At 45.7% G+C, this 24574-nt stretch overlaps 1 protein-coding gene across 2 annotated transcripts in view; it reads right to left on the bottom strand.

The window, feature by feature from the left end:
• The window catches only part of Ampd1 (adenosine monophosphate deaminase 1), a 29217-nt gene extending 5735 nt beyond the window's left edge, over nucleotides 1–23482 (bottom strand). The window contains exons 1-10 of one of the 2 annotated variants that reach the window (XM_051165832.1): nucleotides 23380–23478; nucleotides 21918–21929; nucleotides 17848–18028; nucleotides 15215–15380; nucleotides 12240–12405; nucleotides 8680–8899; nucleotides 7097–7226; nucleotides 4450–4644; nucleotides 4041–4172; nucleotides 2570–2733 (exon numbers count right to left, since the gene is read on the bottom strand). In XM_051165832.1, the coding sequence (XP_051021789.1) occupies nucleotides 2570–2733; nucleotides 4041–4172; nucleotides 4450–4644; nucleotides 7097–7226; nucleotides 8680–8899; nucleotides 12240–12405; nucleotides 15215–15380; nucleotides 17848–18028; nucleotides 21918–21929; nucleotides 23380–23401 (1388 nt within the window). In that variant the 5' untranslated portion in view covers nucleotides 23402–23478. Of the gene's footprint in view, nucleotides 1–2569; nucleotides 2734–4040; nucleotides 4173–4449; nucleotides 4645–7096; nucleotides 7227–8679; nucleotides 8900–12239; nucleotides 12406–15214; nucleotides 15381–17847; nucleotides 18029–21917; nucleotides 21930–23379 lie in introns of both variants that reach the window. The other variant, XM_051165833.1, reaches the window with a different exon arrangement.
• Between the last annotated feature and the right edge of the window lie 1092 nt (nucleotides 23483–24574).

The following is a 24574-nucleotide window of genomic DNA, read 5'->3' as shown; positions in this document are numbered from 1 at the left end:
ATCAAATGCACGTGTGGTCACAGGACAGCAAGCAGGGAATGACCATCTCTGGGGTTGGGGGGGTGTAGCTCAGTTGGCAGAACACATGCCTAACATGTACAAAGCCTTAGGGTTCAATCCCCCTGAACCCCACTAACCAGACCAGACAGAAGGGGTGATGCCTGCCTGGACTTTGTTAATGCCGGATCTCTCTCTCTCTCTCTCCCCTCCCCCCGTATATATGCCAGAAAATTTTGTAAATAGCTGCATTAATCCTGATAATAACTCAATACATTAGGTGCCAGTTTTAGGTGTTTTGAGAGAGCTGAACTCAGAGCTTTGTGGTGGTAGAGCAAACACTTTACCAGCTGAGTCATCCTCCCCCCCCCAACCTCCCCCACCCCACCCCACCCCCGTCCCAGCGAATAAAACCTTGCCATGCCATAGGGCACATAAGTAGTTTGCCAGAGAGTGTGTACGCATGTAAGTTAGATAAAACTGCTCATCAGATAGAAGCCATCCCTGCAGGCAGGGAGTAACGTCCTCAGCAGCACTACTGATGAAGACTCTGATTATAAAGAACCTGGGCTCCTGTGGGTGAATCAGCCAGTGGTGGTTAAGGTTCAGATACAAGACAACTACAGTTGAGTTCTGACGTGGTGGCGCAATTCTGTAATCCCAGCACTCAAAAGACAGAATCAGGCCTGGGCTATATAGGAAGACTCTGTCTCAAAACTAAAAATAAAGGTGCCAGGTATGCTGTACAGGCATTGACTCCCACCACTCAGGAGGCAGAGACAACTAGATCTCTATACATTGAAAGCCAGTCCGATCGACATAGAAAGTTCCAGGCCAGCCAGGACTATATACAGGAGATTCTGCATCAAAAAGTTATATGCCAGTACAATACAGACAAACTTGGCAAAGAATGAACAGGACACAGAGAGGACCAATGCCCAGTGTACACAGTTCTAACTGTAACAGACAAGACCAATGCATGGTGTACACAGTTCTAACTGTATCAGACAAGACCAATGCACAGTGTACACAGTTCTAACTGTAACAGACAAGACCAATGCACAGTGTACACAGTTCTAACTGTTTCAGACAAGACCAATGCATGGTGTACACAGTTCTAACTGTAGCAGACAAGACCCAATGCACGGTGCACACAGTTCTAACTGTAACAGACAAGACCAATGCACGTGTACACAGTTCTAACTGTAACAGACAAGACCAATGCACGTGTATACAGTTCTAACTGTAACAGACAAGACCAATGCACGTGTACACAGTTCTAACTGTAGCAGACAAGACCAATGCATGGTGTACACAGTTCTAACTGTAACAGACAAGACCAATGCACGGTGTACACAGTTCTAACCATATCAGACAAGACCAATGCATGGTGTACACAGTTCTAACTGTAACAGACAAGACCAATGCACGGTGTACACAGTTCTAACTGTAACAGACAAGACCAATGCATGGTGTACACAGTTCTAACTGTAACAGACAAGACCAATGCACAGTGTACACAGTTCTAACTGTAACAGACTAGACCAATGCACGTTTACACAGTTCTAACTGTAACAGACAAGACCAATGCACGGTGTACACAGTTCTACCTGTATCAGACAAGACCAATGCATGGTGTACACAGTTCTAACTGTAACAGACAAGACCAGGACACGTGTACACAGTTCTAACTGTAGCAGACAAGACCGATGCATGGTGCACACAGTTCTAACTGTAACAGACAAGACCAATGCACGTTTACACAGTTTTAACTGTAACAGACAAGACCAATGCATGTGTACACAGTTCTAACTGTAACAGACAAGACCAATGCACGTGTACACAGTTTTAACTGTAACAGACAAGACCAATGCATGTGTACACAGTTCTAACTGTAACAGACAAGACCAATGCACGTTTACACAGTTCTAACTGTAACAGACAAGACCAATGCACGGTGTACACAGTTCTACCTGTATCAGACAAGACCAATGCATGGTGTACACAGTTCTAACTGTAACAGACAAGACCAGGACACGTGTACACAGTTCTAACTGTAGCAGACAAGACCGATGCATGGTGCACACAGTTCTAACTGTAACAGACAAGACCAATGCACGTTTACACAGTTCTAACTGTAACAAACAAGACCAGTGCATGTGTACACAGTTCTAACCGTAGCAGACAAGACCGATGCACGTGTACACAGTTCTAACTGTAGCAGACAAGACCAATGCACGTGTACACAGTTCTAACTGTAGCAGACAAGACCAATGCACGTGTACACAGTTCTAACTGTAACAGACAAGACCGATGCACGTGTACACAGGAGGATTTGAGGCCAGCCTGTGCTACATAGTAAGACTTTATCAGAGAGAGAGATGGGGGAAGAGAGGGAGAGGAGGGGGTTGCTCTGGAGCTAGTCCCCGGCATAGCCTCTCAGCACAGCTGACTTTTGCCTAAATGAGCTATGGCTACCAGGTTCAGGGCAGGGAGGAGAAGCAGGTGAGAGGAGAACAGGTTTCAGAGTCCCCCCCCCAACTCCCTCAAAAGGTAGGGGGCCAGTACATACTAGATCCTGGGGACCTGGATCATCCACGTCATGTTGGGACAGTAGATGCGATTGCAGACAAACCAAGAGGACAGTTTGCACCACTCATCCGGACTGCGACCATAGATGGACAAGCGGGGCTCTGCGTGCTGGTACTTGGCCTCCACCAGGTCTGCACCCACCTCCTGCAAAGCCAAAAGAAGAGTCCAAGGCCAGGAATTCCCACAAGTCCCCCATAGAGGTCTAGACTGGTGGCATCTGGGGAGAGGTGGTGTGGAGATGTGAAAATGAGTGAGAAAAAAAAGTATCCAAGACGGCAGAGGGGAATCTACTGAGGACAAAAGACTTGTAGGATGAGACAGCGACCAGACAAAGGATGAGGAAATAGCCATGGGGCCTGCAAGACAGGTATAGCTGTGTGATATACTTGTGTGATATACCCCTGCTCCCTAAGACACAACCTCTGGCCTCACATGCTACTCCTCTGCCCACCCCCCTCTGGGTCCCCCTCCCCCGCTTCTTCTTTTCTTTTCTTCTTTTTAGATTTATTAGCTGGGCATGGTGGTGCACACCTTTAATCCCAGCACTTGGGAGGCAGAGGCAGGTGGATCTTTGTGAGTTCGAGGCCAGCCTGGTCTATAAAATGAGGCCAGGACAGACAAGAATACACAGAGAAACCCTGTCTGGAAAAACCAAGGGAAAAAATTTTATTTATTTGGGGCTGGAGAGATGGCTCAGTGGGTAAGAGTGCTGACTGTTCTTCCAGAGGACTTGGGTTCAGTTCCCAGCACCCACATGGCAGCTCACAACTGTCTGTAATTCCAGTCTCTGAAACCTTCACACAGACATACGTGCAGGCAAAACACCAATGCACATAAAATTAAAATAAATTGTTTTAAAAAAATATTTTATTTATTTATTTTTATTCTGTCTGCATGTACACCTCCATGATAGAAGAGGGCACCAAATCTCATTAAATGGTTGTTAGTCACCATATGGTTCCTGGGAATTGAACTCAGGACCTTTGGAAGAACAGCCAGTGCTCTTAATCTCTGCTATTCCTGTTTCTTAAAACACAGCATCACGCCGGATGTGGTGGCGCATGTCTTTAATCGGAGCACTCGGGAGGCAGAGGCAGGTGGATGGCTGTGAGTTCGAGGCCAGCCTGGTCTACAAAGCAAGTCCAAGACAGCCAAGGCTACACAGAGAAACCCTGTCTCGAAAAACCAAAAACCAAAACCAAACCAAACAAACAAAAATCCCCCCACAGCATCACAAAGGATACTACCAGCTCTGCCTACACCTCAGGCCAGGTCCTTAAGCCCTAACCCACACCTTGACTTCTCTAGAAACAGAGGCATCCCCCACCCTACCCCTAGATACCTCCCTCCCCTCTCTCTGTCTTTCCCTCCCTTCTGTCTCCCTCTTCCTCCCCTGCCTTCCCTTCTCTCCTCCCCTACTCATGAGAGATACCGAGTATTTTTTTCCTCACCTTAATGATAGTGGCAAAGTATTCCCCATTAATATAATTGTCTGTTTTTAGGTAGAGATCTCGAAGCTCACTTGCACCCACAGGATTGTATTTGTCATTGAATTTATCAAAGCGCTGGAACGTCTGGCGTCCCTGAATCGGGAAACAAGAGCAGAAGTTTTGATTATCAGAGCTTCCTGGAGGCAGAGTCCTGGGTGATGACGACCTGGAACAGGGGGCTGGTCTCAGGGGAAGAGGAGAGGCTGCAAGTTCAGTGTGAGTGATAGCGGGTGAACCTCAAAACTCAGCAGGCCGGGGTGCTTCCATCACAGTAGCCAAGGTAATTAAGAGGTCTATGCTAAGGGACAGATGGCCTGGGACATTTGGGGTTCTGTGCCAGTCGAGTAAAAAGAACATCTTCCCAACCTACAGCGTGCACATCCAGAGAGTCCACAGTCAGGTCGTACGGATGCATATTTAATTTAGCAAAAAGTTCTTTTAGGGTCAGATCCTTCTCTTTGGTGCTGTAGACCACTCTGTCAGCATTGACCTGGTAGGATTTCTTTATAAAGCGCAGCAGATGCTTCTGGTTCATGCAGGCAGCTGCATGGATGTGAGTATCCACCTGCGTACCCACCCAGAGAAAGAAAAAGGAGCAATCAGTCTTCTTCATCCCACTGTTAGTGGCCCCATTGCCTGCCACGCCCACTGAGGAAGGAGGAAGAGACAGATGATGACATGACCTGACAGCTGATGGAGGAGGTCCAGTAGTAAAGACCCATTTGTGTGCTCTATGCACTTGTGCGAGAGTTAGCTTGCACCTGGCTAACTGGACACAGGGATGATGTTTGCTTTCCTCAAACATCAGTGCACCCAATATGCTTCCTATATTTGAAATGGAATTCTTGTGTGTGTGTGTGTGTGTGTATGTGTGTGTTTAAGATTTATTTATTTGTTATGTATACAGTGTTCTGTCTGCATGTACAGAGGGCATCAGATCTCATTACAAATGGTCATGAGAGCCGGGTGTGCTGGGGCTCGCCTTTAATCCCAGCACTCGGGAGGTAGAGGCAGGCGGATCACTGTGAGTTCCAGGGCAGCCTGGTTTACAAAGCAAGTCTAGGACAGCCAAGGCTACACAGGGAAACCCTGTCTCAAAAAACAAAAACAAATGGTCATGAGACACCATGTGGGAACTGAACTCAGAAGCTTTAGAAGAACAGCCAGTGCTCTTACTCTCTGAGCCATCACTCCAGCCCCTGGTTTTTTTGTTTTGTTTTGTTTGTTTGTTTTTCGAGACAGGGTTTCTCTGTGTAGCCTTGGCAGTCCTGGACTCACTTTGTAGACCAGGCTGGCCTCGAACTCAGAGATCCACCTGCCTCTGCCTCCCAAGTGCTAAGACTAAAGGCATGCACCACCACACCCAGCTATTTTTTCATTCTTTAAATATATTTTTAAAGTGTGTTATATATGTGCATGGTCACGTGGGTGTGCAGAGAGATAGCAAGAGGCAGATGATGAGTTCCCAAGAATTGGACTTAGAGGCATTTGTAAGCAACTTGGTATGGGTGCTGGCAAGCAAATCCAGGCCCTCTGCAAGAGCATCGGGTGCTCTTAACTGCTGAGCCATCTCTCCAGGGCCCATTTTACTGTGCTGTGATTGACAGGGAAAACACCAATGGTGCATGGCTATACTCCCAGCATTCAAGAGACAGAGACAGGAGGAACACTGTGAGTTGGAAGGCAGCCTGGTGTATATAATTAGTTCCAAACCAGCCAGGGATACACAGTGACTATGTCTCAAAAATCAATAGGTAAGGCTGAAGAGAGGGCTCAGCAGTTAAGGATGCTTACTCCTCTTGCAGAGGACCTGAGCTCTGTTCGCAGCACTACCTATAACTCTACTTGCAGGGGATCCAATACTGTCTTCTGGATCCCGAGGGTACCTGCACTCTGATGTTCATCTCTCTCCCTTCTCCCTTACCTTCTCCCACACTCACATATAACTCTAAAAATAAAAACTGCTAAAGGAATCACTATTTTAAAAAATAAAATAGTACATTTATTTTTGATAGACTAAGTATATGCCCAAGATTTGACAAGCAGCTAAGACAAGACTTGGGCCTGAACCTTGGCTCAGATATTTCTACTCCAGCTTCCAGGAAATCATTTGTAAGGTCAGAACACATATTGGAAATGTTCCTCACTGTTTGGGTTCCACGAGGCAATAGCTCATGACCACTCTGCAGTCTTTATTTAGTTTTTTATTTTATTATTATTATTTTGTTTTGTTTTGTTTTTTCAAGAAAGGGTTTCTCTGTGTAGCCTTGGCTATCCTGGAGTCACTTTGTAGACCAGGCTAGCCTCGAACTCACAGAGATCCTCCTGCCTCTGCCTCCAGAGTGCTGGGATTAAAGGCGTGCACCACCACACCCAGCTACTCTGCAGTCTTTATGTAATGCTGTTGAGCAAACCTATTCCTCAACTTTACAAACCAGAACACTGGAACTCAAAAACTATTTAGTTAATTACCCAAAGTTTGATAGTCAGGGAGCTGAAGGTTGGGTTTTTTATTCTTGTTTTTTTATTTGTTTGCTTTTTGTTGTTTTGGTTTGGTTTGGGTTTGGTTTTATATTTTGAGACAGGGTTTCTCTTGAAGTCCTTGGCTGTCCTTGAACTCACAGAGATCCACCTGCCTCCACCTCCTCGGTGCTGGGATTAAAGTGCACCACCATGCCCAGCTAGGGTTTTTATTCTTGTTGGTAACAGTTATGATTTTTCCCTGCAGTTTTGGGCCCCAAACCCAGGGCCTTGCACACCTCAGGTTAGGCAATCAGTGGCTTCTTCTTAATTATAGTCTTTGTATGTGGGATGTATTCTTGTTTTGTTTTGCTTTGTATCTTGGGCAACCAACAGAATAGCTCTTCAAATCTTCTAGATGTAATCTACCTGCCTTCACTAAAGTCCATACAACTTGCAGAAGTTGTAGGTTCATCTGCAAACAGCATCTTGTCCTTCAGAAATCCCCACTCAGTGTTTTCCTCTGGGCAGCGCTGAGCAGGATGCATTGCACTTACCTTCCTGCAGTTATAAAAGTCCCGGTGCGGGTTGTTCTTCAGCTCCTTCAGCTCATCCATCTCATTCAGCATCTGATGGACCTGGAACTTGGAGGACAGGAACTTCAGACGCCGGTGAGAGTACGTCTTACTGTGAAAAGTATACACATAGGAGCTGAAATCTTTCCTGACTCGTAAGGAAACCAGTAACAATTTCAAAGCCTCCAGGACTCTTCTTCTCACCCAGAGGAGGAAACAGTTCCAGGAACAAATACTGTTTGTTCCTCCACAGTTAATCACACTGAAAAGTGCCCAGCTTTCCATTAGAATTGGACTTAATAGGGCTGGAGACATGGCTTAGAGGTTAAGAGCACTGGCTGCTCTTCCAAAGGTCCTGAGTTCAATTCCCAGCAACCACAGGTTGGCTCACAATCATCTATAATGAGATCTGATGCCCTCTTCTGGCCTGCAAGTGTACATGCAGGCAAAACGTTGTATGGCTAGGTGGTTAAGAAGACCTGAGTTTGGGTCCTAGCACCTATTCCTGGCATCTCACAATTCCACCAGGCCAGAGGACCTATGCCTCTGGTGTCCATGGGGTCTGCACTCACACACAGACACTTGTATATATATGTACTTTAAAAAGGGGGGCGGGCATGGTGGCGCACGCCTTTAATCCCAGCACTCAGGAGGCAGAGGCAGGTGGATCGCTGTGGGTTCAAGGCCAGCTTCGTCTACAAAGTGAGTCCAGGACAGCCAAGGCTACACAGAGAAACCCTGTCTCGAAAAAAAGAAAAGCTGGGTAGTGGTGGCGCACACCTTTTGTCCCAGTACTCAGGAGGCAAAGGCAGGAAGATCTCTGGTCTATAGAGCAAGTTCCAGGGCAGCCACGGCTAGAGAAACCAAACTAAACAATAATGATTATCTATATATACACAGACACATGCATATTGGTTTTTCGAGACAGGGTTTTTCTGTTTAGCCTTGGCTGTCACTGTGTACACCAGGCTGGCCTCGAACTCACAGTGATTTGCCTGCCTCTGCCCAGAGTAGGGCTGTAGCTCAGTTGATAGAGTGCCTGCTTAGCATGTAACAAGTCCTGTGGTTCAATCCCCAGCACTGCATAAACTGAGTGATAGTGTAAGCTGGAAATGCCAGTTTTGGCGGAGGGAGGCAGGAGGATAGAAGTTCAAGGTCAATCAGGACTAAAAAGCAAGTTTTCTGTTAGCCTGAGACACTTCAAAGAAATAAACAGATGAGAGGTAGAGGTGACAGATGATAGAGCAGATAGATAGGTGATCGATATAAATAGATAGATGGTGGATAGACAGATGAGAGACTGACAATAGAGACATAGATATGGATAGATGATGGATGGATGGATAGGTATGGGTAGGTGGTAGAGATAGATAAATAGATGATTGATAGAGAGGTGATAGATAGATGGAGGAAATACAGATGAGAGACTGATGACAGGTAGATAGATAGGTAGTAAGCAATAGAGGAGTTGAGTGCAGTCTTTGAACGCAGTGAGCACGTGCTAAGCGTTCTCACGATCATCAGTAACACTGGTTGCTGATGTTTAGAGCTCAGTAAACACTTACACGGGCCCCTGTGCAATTAGAGCGAGCAAAAAGTTCATGTCATCCAGGAAGTCATCCAGATTCGGGTAAGAGTAGGGCTTGGGCTCATCCCTGCCGGCGGCTGCTTCGTCAGGGTAGATGTAAATCACACCCCCCTTCATCCTGAGCAGATAGCCCAGGTTTGCAGGAAGGCCCTCGGTGCGGAAGGGGTCTTCTCCTTTCTTCGGAGGAGGGGTAAAGACTTTTTCAACGAAACACAGAGTGATATATCAGCACATAGGACGAATGACCATGTAAAAATAATTCAAATAATTACTGCAACATCTCATTCGTTTGTCGTCTCATGCCTCGTTAGCTGAAATTATCTAACTTTACTTACCTTGTTTTTTTTTTTAAGACAGGGTCTCACTATGTGTTCCCGGCTGGCCTAGAACTTGCTATGTAAACCAAGCTGGCCTCAAATTCATAGAGAGATCCTCCTGCTTCTGTCTCCTGAGTATTAGGACTAAAATCACGGACCATCACATCCAGCTTAATTTGACTTTTAAATAAAGCTTATTTCCCCACTGCTTTTTCCAAAGTGACTAAATGCATAGTATAAAAATAATCAAGAGAGGGGGCTGGAGAGATGGCTCAGTGGTTAAGAGCACTGACTATTCTTCCAGAGGACCCAGGTTCAATTCCCAGCACATGGCAGCTCACAACTGTCTGTAACTCCTGTTCCAGGGGATCCGGCACCCTCACCCAGACACAAGCAGGAAAAACACCAATTGACATAAAACAAAAATTAAAAAAAAAAAGAAATCACCTTTTAAAAAACAACAACAACAGGAAGCAACTAGAAGCTGAACAGCGGTGGCTGGCGCACGCCTTTAATCTCTTGGGAAGCAGAGGTAGGCAGATCTAAGTTTGAGGCCAGCCTGGTCTCCAGAGCAGGTTCCAGGACAACCAGAGCTACACAGAGAAGCTCTTTCTCAAAAAACAAATAAACCAAAAATCAACCAACCAACAACCAAACAAAGAAAAACTAGGATAATAATTTATCTAGCATAAGAATAGCTTTCAAAGGGCTGGAGAGATGGCTCAGAGGTTAAGAGGACTGACTGTTCTTCCAGAGGTCCTGAGTTCAATTCCCAGCAACCACGTGGTGACTTATAACCATCTATAATGAGATCTGATGCCCTGTTCTGGCCCTGCAGGTGAACATACAGGCAGAGCACTGTATATACAATAAATAAATAAATAAATCTTTTAAAAATGGTTTTCAAGCTATTTAGAAGTAGTATTTATATGACGTAAGTAATATACTACTTACAAATACCTTTCTATTCATTTCTGAGACAAGGCCTAGGCTGATCTCTCACTTGCTATGTAGACTAGACTGGCCTAGTTCAATTCCCACAACCACATGGTGGCTCACAACCATCCACAATATGATATGATGCCCTCTTCTGACATGTAGGCAGAGCACTGCATACATAATAAATAAATAAATAAATAAATAAATAAATAAATAAATAAATAAATAAAAAGATTTATTTATCACATACATAGTGCTCTGCCTGTATGTCTGCCTGCACACCAGAGGGCACCAGATCTCATTATAGATGGTTGTGAGCCATCATGTAATTGCTGACAATTGAACTCAGGACCTCTGGAAAAGCAGCCAGGGCTCTTAACCAGTGAGCCACCTCTCCAGCCCCACTTTTTATTTCTGCTTCTTCATTTATGTGTTTATTTATTTATTTATTTATTTATTTATTTATTTATTTATTTATTTATTTAGATAGGTAGATAGATAGATAGATAGATAGATAGGGGGTCTGGGGGTAAAATTTTGAGACTGGGTCTCACAGCCAAAGCTGGTGTCCATTTGCTCTATAGCTAAGGATTACCTAAATGCCGGATTTCTCACTTCTACCTTCCAGTGCTGCGATTCCAGGCAAGTGTCACCATATCCAATGATAAACACTTTTAATTTCCTAAAATTGGTCAGCAGGAGCTTTCTGCTTAGAGCAGTTTATTGGCTTAATTAAATAATTACATAAAGTAGCAATAAAACTCCAGTTTAAAATAGGGTACAGAATGGTACCTTAAAACACACACACACACACACACACCAGCCTCTTGCCAGGCATTTGTGCTGCACATCTGTAATGCCAGCACTCAAGAAGCAGAGGCACATGGAGCTCTATGGTTCAAGGCCAGCCTGGTCTACAGAGCGAGTCTGTAGGACTATCAGAAAACCCTGTCTCTAAAAGCCCTGCCAAAAAAAAAAAAGAAAGAAAGAAAGAAAGAAAGAGAAATGACTGTATGTGGGCTGCACCTTGAAGGCTTACGATGATTCTAGACATGTGGATGTAGGGTGAATAAGCAAGGAAAAGGGCAATCCAGGGATGGGGAAAAGCCTAGAAAAAGAACAAATTCTATAACATGTTTGTTATATGTAAACATGTTTTTGTTTTAAGCCCAGGTGTGGGATAAAGGGGCTCCTCCAGTCTGTCCACAGCTGAAAACTGCTTACTGAGAGGTCATGTGATCTTTGTCAGCTGGGAACTGCCTCGTGCAGGTGCGTGGTCTTTGCCAATGGGAATAAAAGCCAGACCTGGAACAAACACACACCCCCTTACCCCCTACCCCTCCCACCACTGCCCTGTTGCTCTTGGTTGCTGCTGATGCAGATTGGACTTGCCCCAAGAAACCAGCCGACCCCGAAGAGCAGGAAGTAGCTAAGGAAAACTACGCCCCTTCTCCCCACTAATCTTCTCTCTCCTACCTTGTGTTGGAGTGTTGGAAGGAACTGGGGTAAAGAAGGGAGAAAGATATAAGAAACCAAAATAAAAACACTAAAAATATGCCTACAGGAAAGTGCTGAGCCACAGGAAGATCTAGAAAGGCTTCTGACTTTATCTCAGGATGACACGCTCACCTGTAATGCCTGAACTTGAGAGGGTAAGAGAGCAGGATCAAAGAGTTCGAGGACATCCTCAGCTACAAATCAAGTTCTGAGGCCCACATGGGAAACTTAAGGTCTTGTCACAAGCAAACACTCCATCTACAACGAAGACTAAGGCGGGTGCAGTAGAGGCTGTCAGCTTAGAACTAGGCTAAGTGAGGAAGGAAGAACTTGCAGGGCCCTTTGATGGAGGCAGGTGATTCTGACCACTCAGTGGGGGATGGGGAGCAGGAAAAGGTTTTTATCGGGGAACTAATGAGCTTGGATCTGTGTTTTAATAACCAGTATAGAAGTGAGGCTGAGACAAAAGAGGGCGAGGCTGAATCATAGCCTTAGCAACCACCGAAACAAGGAAATTCACAGGTCAATGTTGAGGTTTCAGCGATGCTGACGAGAGAAATTGTAAGGGTCAAATCAAATGATTGATATGTGGGCCACAGGGCGGGGCCAGTGGCAACTATGATACTTTAAGGTTGGGTCATTGGTAATGTAAGATCATATTTAGTAGGTGGTATATTCATTTAGTTGGCTCTATACATATTCAGTAGGTTATATGTCTAAAGTTCATATTTAGTAGGTAAGCCTAAAGCTATATATTCCTTGCATTCATGAGAGGATAAGTTACCTGGATAGAAGCTCTCATTTGCTACCAGGGCTTCGCCGTCGATATTCCTCAGGTACTTGGAGGGGGTCTTGGGGAACCTCTGGAATGACTTCTGCATGTATTTCTCCCGTATACACAGCGCCCGGTAGAGACCTTTACAAACTACCTCAAAGTCTTCAACTGTTACCTGCCGAGAAAGTGTCAGAGTTGAGTCTGGGAGAAGCTGGGAAGTGGTCAGGCTGATCTCTCATAGTTTGGCCCCCTGCTGGCCTGATCTATTGAACTGGAACCCTGGGACTCTCTGTAGGGGAGACTCCTGGAGAGTCTGTCTCTGTGTCTGTCTGTCTGACTGTCCTTCTTCTTCTTCTTCTTCCTCTTCTTCTTCTTCTTCTTCTTCTTCTTCTTCTTCTTCTTCTTCTTCTTCTTCTTCTTCATTCTTTTCTTTTCTTTTTGGCTTTTTGAGACAGGGTTTCTCTGTGTAGCCTTGGCTGTCCTGTACTCACTTTGTAGACCAGGCTGGCCTCAAACTCACAGCCATCCACCTGCCTCTGCCTCCTGAGTGCTGGGACTAAAGGCATGCACCACCACACCTGGCTATGTTGTTTTGTTTTTCGAGGCAGGGTTTCTCTGTGTAGCCTTGGCTGTCCTAAACTCACTTTGTAGACCAGGCTGGCCTCTAACTCACAGAGATCCGCCCGTCTCTGCCTCCCAGGTGCTGGGATTAAAGGCATGCGCCACCACGCCTGGCCTATGTGCCTATCTTTTTTAAAAAAACAGTTTTGAGACAGTGTCTCACTTTGTAGCCCAGGCTGGCCTCCAATTTCTGTCTCTTCTTTCTGAATCCCAGGATTACAGACATGTTTTACTATGCCCAGCTTGTTTTGGACAATCTTAGAGAATTTTATCTCTGTCTAAAAAGAGAGATTCTAGAATAAAACTTGGTTTGAGCTGGGAGAATTTCCTGCCTCACCTCCAGGTTAGTGTATTATCAGACCCCAAAAACCTTCTCTCTGAGGATAAGGGCGATGCCAAAGGTTGGAGACTCAGATCCTGACCAGTAAGTCTATTTTGAGAGCTCATTTGGAGTTCCATTAGGGAAATGCAGCTGCTGGTGCATCCTTGACTGGAGGGGGTCCTCTATGGCAGGTCCTTTTTCGCTGAGTGTGCAGCTTGGGGAATGTCATCCACATAGCTGGTGAGGAAGGAGACACCCACCCAGCCAGCCAGATCAGGGAATGATCCCTGGCAATCAACAGGGTGCCACCTGTCACAGCCAGCCAGCTCACAGTCACTTAGTCTATTTTGAAAGAAAGATGCTAGCTTCAGGCCCAAGGAGCCTGGACTCAGGTTCCAATGACTCTTGCTCTACCATTATGCTGCGGACCAAGGCAAGGGTGGGCTCCTACACACCCATGTGTCCTCAGCCCTCAGCACCTTAGCATTCAAGGCCTAGCTGCCCAATAAGGGCCAATTAAGTTGAGCCAATTGCTGATTCTAAAGGCCCGGAGTCCTTAAACCCTAAGATGCCCCTCCTCATCTCTGTGTTTACATTTCAAGGATGCTCCTGTTAGCTACAGGGCAAGGCCAAGTGGAACATTCCTCAGCAGTTTAGCCATATTCAGCTGCTCAGTAAAGCCACAAGACCCCAGGCCCAGGTTTCAGGTGAGGGGTCACTCTTCCCCGGCTCCTGTACATCTTCCCCTTGTTTCTGTTTCTGTGTCTACCAAGCACACCCATGCCAAGGTTGTCTCCTGATTTTAGCCCTTTGAAGTCTGGCGTTTTCCAAATTGTGTTTCTTGTGTAGTTACCATTTCCTTAAATATCTCCTGTCCGTTCTTTAGTGCCTGCACTGTCATTGACCCAGCACCCCGGTTACCATACTGAAGAAAATAAACAAGAATGGCTTGCATTTCAGCAGCCTGAGCCGGGTGAGCATCTCAGGCCTCACCCGCCCGGGTCAGTTACATGAGAAGGGGGCTCAGCATTGGCTCCGAATCTATATTTGGAGCAGAGACTGAAGGCTCAGTAGCAGTTTCACCAATATGATGCTGATACCACAAATCCCCGTGGCAGAGATTTATGAGTTGGCCAACGGCTGGGATAAGACAAGCAGGGCAAATTGTTAGTAACACGAGTTCGTTATGTATCCCTGTGGCGTGCTAGACTCCATCCCAAGCAACGTCTGCTGTGTAAGCAAGTGCGGTGAACCAAGAGATTTTATATGGTCCAAAGACCTGTGGAATTTTCTCTTTAAAAAAAAAATTTTTTTTTTAATTATGAGTGAACGTTTTGCATGAATGCATGTGTTTGGAACACAATCCTGTCCGTGGAGGTCAAAGGCACGTATCACAGCCCTTGGAACTGCAGTTCCAGACAGTTGTGAGCCACCATGTAGGTACTAGGAATTGAACCTAGGTCCTCTGCCAGAGCAGTAAGTGCTCTTAATCACTGAGCCATGCCTCCAGCACGCCTTCCATTAGATTTCCATTTGTTTGTTTGCTTGCTTTGGGTGTGTGTTGTGGTGCCCACACAGAGGTCGGAACAGTTGCAGGAGTTGGTTCTTGCTGTCTACCACGTGGAGCCTGGGGAAGGAACTGAGATGTCCAGCCTAGGTAGCCAGCACCTCTCCTTGCTCAGCTACCCTGCAGTGCCCTGGCCCCATATCCCCTCACCCCTGTTCCTACTTTATGGTGCAATCAGCAAGAAAAAAAAAAAAAGGGCTCTTCCCCGCCGCTTTCTTTGGTCCTTTTGCCCAGTCTGCCCACTGTAGCTTGGGTCACCTACAGTGAACCCTGCTCCGTCTTCTCGATGTACAAGCAAATTGGATAAAGGAGAAATGATAGAGCAACACAGAAATAGGGCGTCCAGCATTAGCTCTGAAATGTGGGGGAGTGTGGCGAGGGCGGTAACGTCTACCTTCACAGGAAAGGAAGACATCCCGGAGCCCCGAGTGTCTGGCTGTGTGCACATCTGCTGGCAAGCACAATGCAACTCACCCCAGAGGCATAGTCGCCAGTGATCTGCACCCTCTGGAAATCAGGCACACTCTCGTAGGTCGGGGATGAAGAAATCAATTCTTCGATTTGAGACAGTTTGGTAGAAGATGCTTCACTTTGCGGAATGGACAAATTAACAGTCTTCCGTCCTTGGAAGCGCCTTTTTCTGGGTTTGAAATGAACAAATAAAGGGAATTAGCTTGGTCTTTTTCAGAAGTTCCATTGCTGGCCTGGAGATGGCTCAGAGGTTAAGAGCACGGACTACTCTTCGAGAGTCCTGAGTTCAATTCCCAGAAACCACATGGTGGCTAATAACCATCTACAATGTGATCTGATGCCCTCTTCTGGACTGCAGGTGTACATGCAGGCAGAGCACTGTAAACATAATAAATAAGATCTTTTTTTAAAAAAGAAAAGGCTGGGTGTGGTGGCACTCACCTTTAATCCCAGCACTCAGGAGGCAGAGGCAGGAGGATCTCTGTGAGTTCGAGATTAGCCTGGTCTACAAATCGAGTCTAGGACAGCCAGGGCTACACAGGAAACCCTGTCTCAAAAAAAAAAAGGAAAAGGAAAAGAAAAAAAAAAAAAAAAAGAAGTTCCACTGTCATAAATGAATTTTCACTATGCTGGCTTATTTTGAGGCCAAAAACGTAAAAAGTAAAATATGAACTACATAGCCAGGTGGTGGCGGCACACGCCTTTAATCACAGCACTCAGGAGGCAGAGGCAGGTAAGATCTCTGAGTTCGAAGCCAGCCCAGTCTACAGAGTAAGTTCCAGGACATCCAAGGTTACACAGAGGAAACCCTGTTTCAAAAAACAACAACAACAAAAAGAGTTGGGTGTTAGAAACAAGATACCACCATAATGGGAGAAGAAAGCACTGGGCAAAAATGAGCAAATATGACAGCTTTTTTTAAAAACAGGGGACCTACAGGTATATATATATGTGTATATATATATATATATTTATATATATATATATGATTTATTTATTTTATTTTATTTATTTATTTTATGTATACGAGTGCTGTATTTGGATACATGCCTGCATAACAGAATAAGGCATCAGACAGAAGAGGGCATCAGACCACATTGTAGATGGTTGTAAGCCACCATGTGGGTGCTGGGAATTGAACTCGGGACTTCTGGAAGATCAGCTAGTGCTCTTAACCACTGAGCCATCTCTCCAGTCCCCATGAAGGACTATATTAGAAGGCCTTCAACATGACACCCTTCTAGCCATTACAGTGAACACGGGTGATGGTGCTTGTGTCCTGTGTCATTTTATTCCTGCTCCTTAAGCTCTGTGAGCTTCCATCTCCCTGGCAGTACAGCAGCACTGCCTAGTGCACATCTGAACTCCCTCCCACGCGATCTGAAGGCTGGCTCCCTGTCTGTGCAGTGCTGGGGAGGAGGCCCCGCTGCTGCGAAGTGGTACAGTGGCGAGGGCTGAGGTCACCAGCACTGCATGCTCCTGAGGGGACATTGAGACCCGCCTCCCTCTTTCTGTCATAAAGCCACCAGCTTGGTGCCATCATGAGTTCCCTTCTGTGATGTTCCCTGTCACCACAGGCCCAAAGCGGACGGTGTCAATTGGCCATGGACCCACAACTCTGAAGCTCTGAGCCCAAATAAACCTTTCCTCCTTAAGTCCATCTGGTTTTGGGCATTTTGTTACAACGAGAACAAGCTAACACAGCAAGCTATCTTATACGATTTCTGTGAGATTTAATATATATAAAATGCCTTCCACAGGATTAGAAACTGTATTGTGTTTTCTTTTTTTTCTTTCTTGTTTGTTTGTTTGAGGCAGGGTTTCTCTGGGTAGCCCTGGATGCCCTGGACTCACTTTGTAGACCAGACTGGCCTTCAGCTCACAGAGATCCACCTGCCTCTGCCTCCTGAAAGGTGTGTACCACCACGCCCAGTTTTCTAACTTTTTTTTTTTTTTTTTCAGTTTCTACTTTAAAGAGACATAAGCCCTGGGTGAAGTCCTTCAGGGCATGGCAAAGGAGACAATTTGCTTTTCTCCCTTTAAAGGTATAAAACCAAGAAAAAGACAAGTGGATGAGGCCATCAGAATGGGGAAGGAGGGGGCTGAAAGCTTTGAGGGTCATGTGGCATAGAGCTACAGGGAGCGAAATAATGGGAAATAAACTTTTTCATGAAAGATCTCTGATAACTCCTGGGGGGAGGCTCAGTCTGGCCAGGGATGAAAAAGTGTCCCTCCAAGGCCAAGGTGCCCTCAGACTGGTGGAGAGGGATTCCTATCAGAAAGCAGCAGTGCCGCTGACCAGGGGACACGCCTGAAGAGGAAAGCATTTGCGTTCCAGCTCACATGCCAACTATGTCTGTGTTGAGAGTGTTTGCTGCAGCTGTCAGCCGAATTTGGAGGCCCTCGTCCTCTTCCCGGGGGTAAACAGAAAGGCTTTATTTAGCTTCCAACTTAGATGGGGGTAGGAGGCCCACTGCTTCCTTCTTTTCTTCTCACTGGTGTCTCACCCTAACATGTGCAATGAGGAGAAGAAAGAACTTGGAACCTGGCGGAGTTCTTCCTTCTCGCGTGACCCGCACTCAGATGGACCTTCGTGCGGGACCTGCTATTTCTCCCGAGGTGCCGAGTGCACTTACCTCCTGCCGTCCATAGTCCTAGTCAGGCTCTCCAGGTGGAATATGTGTGCCTGCATCTCATGGTGGGAAATTGGGCAGATCTCATCCACATCAAAGGGGGAGATCTCATGCCGACCTCCCTCATCTTTGACTTCAGAGGCAAACACTTTTTCAGCAAAGCTACGCATTGCATCATCAATTTCTAGAAGAGGCATTTTTTTTCCACATATTAGTTGACGCCTTTGTCCAAAAGCCACCCAAGGTGTTCCCGTTAGATCTGAGGCACAAGGACTAGGAGAAATTGTGTTGGTTTCCTGGCTTCCCTGAGCTCCAAGCAGAGCTCCAGGCCTGCTCTCACGTTAGTGGAGTTCTGTGTGTTGGCACACACTTCTGGAGCCCTAAAGATGCAGCTAGACTCTTACAGGACAGACTCTTAATGTATACAATTACTTGTCCTTAGCTAAGTTTGATTTCATAGTTTCCTAAGTACCTTATTAGGAAAGGTTTTTTCATAAAGCAACCTCTGGTTTTTTGGGGGGAGGGGTTGTTTGTTTGTTTTGTTGTTGTTTCGTTTTGTGTTGAACCTGGCTACTGTGTGTGTTGTTATGTGGTGAAAGAGAGCAGGCAAAACTTAGTACCATGTGGCAGAAACCCATGCCTTGTAAGCAGGGCCTTTGACAACAAGTAATCTTTAGAAAACCAACCTACTGTTACACTTTAAATTTTCCCAGTCTATTCTTTCTCTCTGAGTGTGTGTGGGCTGGGGGAAGAGGCAGAGTGACAGACAAAAAGTGTGTCTTGGGTGTCAGCTTTCTCCTTCCACCATGTGGGATCCAGGGACTGAACTCAACCCAAGTTTTCCCATTCTTTGGTTGCTTCATTGTTTTGTTTTGTTTTTTTGAGACCAGGTTTTGCTGGGATTAAAGGCATGGGCCATCATGCCCCCCTTAGTTTTCCCATTCTTTTTGTTTGTTTGTTTGTTTCTCTAGACAGAGTTTCTCTGTGTAGCCTTGGCTGTCCTGGACAGACCAGGCTGGTCTCAAACTCACAGCAATCCACCTGCCTCTGCCTCCCAGAGTGCTGGGATTACAGGTGTGTGTCATCATGCCTGGTAGTTTTCCCATTCTTTTTTTTTTTTAAATAATTTTTTTTAACCTTTATTTTATGTGCATTGGTGATTTGCCTGCAAGTATGTCTATGTGAGTGTGTCAGACCTTGGAGTTACAGACAGTTCTGAGCTGCCACGTGGGTGCTGGAATTTGAACTCGGGTCCTCTGAAAGAGCAGTCCTTGGCCTTAACCACTGAACCATCTCTCCAGCCCCAGTTTTCCCATTCTTAAAATGAAGAAATAAGGGTGTCCTCTACTAGCCTGGCAATGAATAATCCCAAAACCTTTGGGATGTAAGACCTGGTTTCATCGTATGAGGTGGTGATGGCCGTCAACCTGTCTGTTTTTCTGTTGCCTTCCACTGTCTTCTCTGTGTGCCCAGCTCACACCTCACACCTGCACTTCCTAAAAGCCTTTTGGTACTTCAGAAAGAACTGGGTGAGCAGTAATAACAACAGCAAACAGTAGCGACTGGAGCGACACTGACCCAGAAACTTGCCACAGAGATGGCAGAGCAAACTATACAGAGAGAACTGCCCTTAGTGGCAGTGTCTATGCAGGCCCTCAAAGGGCGACGACGCTTTTCAATAACATTTAGTGATACAATGAGTTCAAGCCCTGTGCTTGTCAACTCCCTCACCCAGCTCTGTTTCAGTTTCCCTTCGTGCTGAGTGGAGGCACTAATACCAACCCAACCTCACCCACAAGGCTGTTGTGACATAAATGAGTGAGATGATGTGTGTGAAAACCCTTTAGGAAAAACAAAGCATCAGATTAAACTTGAATGAGGTCATTTGGCAGCACTGAGCAGGCACACAGCTGGTTAGCTTTGGGCCGTTAAAGATGATATGTAGTTATGATGGTATGGGATGAAGCATACATTAGAAATGATAAGCAAGTGACTCGTAACTCCCCCAACGTGGTCAGGAGAGCTAGTTTAAAAATCCTGGCTGGGGCTGGAGAGATGGCTCAGAGGTTAAGAGCACTGACTGCTCTTCTAGAGGTCCTGAGTTCAATTCCCAGGAACCACATGGCGGCTCACAACCATCTATAATGTGATCTAATGCCCTCTTCTGTCGTGCAGGCATACATGCAGGCAGAGAACTGTATACATACTAAGTAAATCTTTAAAAGAATAAGATAAAATCCTGGCTGATAGAGGCAGGGTTAACTGGGGAGACCGTGTTAGTCGAACCCTCAGCACTCGTTTGCTCCAGAACCTGAGAAGCGTGCTTGGATGCTATTAGTAGGTCCTTGGCGAGCTCTGCCATCCACAACAAAGCAAAAGGAACACACACTAGGTGGATGTCAGTGATGGCTGAGAAGGCCTTCCCAGCCCAGCACCAGCTGACCCCCAGAAACAGCATTGTTCCTCCCAGAGCACCACATGAACCTCAAGCATAGGTGGTGGGCAGAAGTTAGAAGACGCTTCATGCACTAGGAAGGGCAGATGGAGACAGGCCAGTCGGTTACGATGATGAAAATGAGGGTGACAACACCATGGCTTGTCATGCTGGGCTTGTGGCAGTGCTGTTGAAGACCTCAGGGAGGACAGTATGGAATTGACACCAGAAACCAAAGCCCATCTGGTGACATCCTGGCTCGTCTAGAACAATCGTTTTTGATCTGCGACTGTTTATATCCATTTGTCTCATATACTTTTTAAAAAGTATAGCTTTTACTAAGGTGGCATCTCTCTAAACCACTAGCGACGGTTGAAAGTAGATGTCATAGTCTCAAGAAGCTTACACGAGGGCCCAAAATGACATGGTTGATAGCTGTTTTGACTCCATGCAAGCACAGCTGAAATCTGATCCCTAATTCCAGAGCTTTGCCTTTCTGGCTACTTCAGGGCATGGTGGTGACTGCGGGTAGGAAAAAGTGCAGCTAGTTTTTTTTAAAGTAAATTGATAAACAGCACAAATTCAGGAGGGAGAAATAATCTCCTCAGGCTTGTGTTGATAATTACTGACCCTTTCTTAGTTGTTTGAGATCATGGGACATCTGAGGGACAGTGTCTAGAGGACAGGACCTCTATCTCAGGACAGATAGAAAAAAAGAAAGGTAAAAGAGGGCACTGGATTAAGGCGAGGAGGAGCATCCATGACACCTGGGTAGCCTTGGGCAAAGCACATAGTCACCAGGCGCCTCACGGTCCATCATCACACAGGGAGGACCGTTAATGAGAGATCAACCTCGGGATGCCTCTCTGGAGGTCAAACACGAACGATTTAAAGTCTGCGGCGTACTCGAGCTAACACTTGGGATTCCGGATGCAGGAAGTAAACGGCTCTTAAGAAAAAGATCCCCCATGCTTGCTACCACACCCGGCAGGTCCGGAAACCGAGGCTTATTTCCCAGCAGAGTGTACTCAGTTGTGGGGAAGGCCGGCTTGCAGGCTCCAGTCAGTGAAAGATGGCAGACTGTGAGAGGCCGGAAGGCACAGCTTTTCATCTAAAATTCTCTTTTATCTAGATAAGCAATTCACAACAAACTTTTTTTTTTTTTTTGCATTAGAATTGAGTGTCATCTAAGGCAAGGTTTAGGACACTTCTGTTGACTAATCTGTATGTTTTATTTCAAAATAGCAAACACGTGACTTGGGAGGTAGCCTTAACCTGCTTGTGCATTTTACTGTTGTATTTTAAGACAGGATCTCACTATGTGGGCCAGGCTCGCCTTGAACTCTCCATTTTCCTGCCTCAGCCGCCTCAGTGCTGAGACTATAGGCCGTCACCACCAACGCTCATGTTTCCTTTGAGGGAGAAAAATAGTGGGTGTTTTGTTTTTAGGTTTTGTGTTTTGGAAATCCAGGAAAGCCAGAGCTTGTTTGCTATCTTCAGGCATTAATGATCACTACTGGGCTTGGTGGTTCCATTTATAAACGCTGCTGAGAAATAAGCCCCTTTGTGAATTAGGGAATACTGTCACTTCTTTGACAGATACTTGCAAATAGCAGGAAAAATAGTCCAAGATACTCACGTTTTTCTTGACCTGTGTGAAGGAAAACAGACAAGACACAACAGATGAACAGCGCTGAGCCCAGGCTTGAGACACAGCATTGGGTGTGGTGCGAAGCGCTGCCCTAGCTCATCTGCTAGGCTCTCCCTATGCCTTGCCCAAGGACAGCAGGACAGCGCAGGGATAAGTCCCTCAAGCTCTCATCCCGAAGTACTTCTTTGCAGGGCTGTGGTGCTGGGGGTTCAACCTGGAGTCTTATGTATGCTAATGCCAAACTCACACCCCACTACTGAGCCACGTGCCTAGCCCCCAGAGGTACTTTTCATAGGACAGAAATTTAAAAGGGAACAACATAAAGGAATCTGATTGAGAGGGCTAGGAATTCTCAAACAATGCTGGGAGCAGGCAAACAAAACCGGCTTATTTGTTAACACCAAGCAAGTTGGTAGCACCCACTCACTGGACCATCACCTCTGAGAACTAATCACATGGAAATACTCTTTATACACAGAGAAAGTTCTGGGTGCAAATAAGGTCAAGAGGACATCTATGTATATAAAAAATGGTTTAAAAACAAGCGATTACGAAGAAAACTGGAATATCATATAGCCATTTCAAATGGTTTTAAGAGGCATTTGGAATAAATACATAATAGTCACACTATAATGTTAAGCTAAAGCATTATCTTGCCCAAAGGCTACACAGTTACAGGTGTAATGCAAATCTGACTGTGTCCTTCAAATCATCTTTATCTTTGCATAGGACACAGTGAGAAGCTGAACTCGGAAATGTAGAGACTATGTGACTTGTTAAATTGCTATTTTCCAATTTTCTTTTTCCTTTTTTTTTTTTTTTTTTTTTTTTTGTTTTTGTTTTTTCAGACAGGGTTTCTCTGTATAACAGTCCTGGCTGTCCTGGACTCGCTTTATAGACCAGGCTGACTTCGAACTCACAGCACTCTGCCTGCCTCCACCTCCTGAGTGTTGGGATATTTTCCAGTTTTCCTCAGCGAGTCTATGACTTTAGCCTTCAGTGTAACTGCTCTTTTGATTTCACATGTCTAGCTTTTTATAGTGAAATGTACATACAATTGTTTTCTTTCTTAAGAGTCCTTTCTGAGTGCACGTGTGGCCTGTAGAACACTGAACATCCTGGGCTACAGGCTCCTTCCAGGCCATGCTCTTGGGCACAGTGTGGCCAGTCTTTCTCTGCTGGGAAAGCACAGCTTCCGCTCAAAGTAAGTGGATAGATGGCTCAGTGTTCTAAGGGTCTCAGAGACATAGTTTGAGAAAATAACCCTCCTCCCACAGCTAGAAAGAAAGCAAAACCCTGAAAATGCTTTGCCTCTTGCTGACGTGCACATCTGAAGCTATTATGAACCCTGACAAAAGGATGACTGAAGCTGACACTGTAGTTGAAGGAATGGCTGCATCCGGGGGGAAAAAAAATCCCTGAGTTCTGCAAATACTTGCTGCACACCTACCTGTAAGTTTGAATAGAGGCATTGTGGCTGGGATCCTTGATTCTAGGATAGCACAGCAGAGGAAGAAGAGACACTGTGGGGATGGCTGACTGACACTTTGAAATAGCAGGCCACTCATTTTATTATTTTGCTTTGCCCCCTGTAATCTGACCCTTCCCTGCTAAAAGGAGAGATGAGCTTCAGACCTATTTATAGCTTTAGGCAATGACAGTGAAAAACAGGTGAAGCCTCCAGTCTTTATCTTGGGATTTTAGAAAAGGTAAGGACAGTGGCCAGAAGTCAAATTTCAACACCCACCATCCAACATACTGGCTCATCAAGTGTGGCTGTCTTACATGATGTGACCCCACACCTGTTTTTTACCCTGTTTACAGCATAGTCTCACAGGCTTCTGGTTTTGTGTTGTGTTTTTTGTTGTTGTTTGGTTGGTTTGTTTTGTTGGGTTTTCTTGGCAAGGTTTCTCTGTGTAGCCTTGGCTGTCCTGGACTCACTTTGTAGACCAGGTTGGCCTCGAACTGAGATCCACCTGCCTCTGCCTCCCAATGCTGGGATTACAGGCGCGTGCCACAACGCCCGGCTCTCATAGGCTTCTGAAAAGGGGTGTCAACACCAGGAGAGCTTTCTGTGATTGGTGAATGTCCTGGTACATACATCAAGCCCTCAGCACACACTCTCACACACCACACACTTTTACGCACGCACACACAAACACACTTTTACTAGTTGTGTGGCCTCATTATTTGAAAGGCTGACTGGCGCTGATCTGGGCAGTAGCATATACCGAATAAGAATGGGAAAGCTCCTACTTAAATTCTAACAGACAATATTCAATAAAACACTTCTAAAAACCAAGCCCGAGTGAGAAGGCCTGCCCTTTGGAAGTAGAAGGAAGAGGATCACAAGGTTCTGGTCACCTCAGCTATGTAGCAAGTTAAGAGCAGTCTGGGATACATGAAACCATGTCTTAAAAGCAAACAACCAGGTACATATACACTATGGAATACTATTCAGCTATTGAAAACAAGGAATTCCCGAAATTTGTGGATAAATGGATTGAGCTAGAAATGATCATGAGTGAGTTAACCCAGAAGCAGAAAGACTCAAATGGTATATACTCACTTACATCTGCATACTAGCCCAAGGGGCATGTCCCACGAAAGCCTTCACTTACCAGGAAACTGGGACAGAGGGAGGA

The sequence above is a fragment of the Acomys russatus genome, chromosome 23 (assembly GCF_903995435.1).
Source record: "Acomys russatus chromosome 23, mAcoRus1.1, whole genome shotgun sequence".
In the NCBI taxonomy this organism is placed as follows: Eukaryota; Metazoa; Chordata; class Mammalia; order Rodentia; family Muridae; genus Acomys; species Acomys russatus.
The sequence above is the reverse complement of the archived record's forward strand: the minus strand, read 5'-3'. Positions and strand labels throughout refer to the sequence as shown.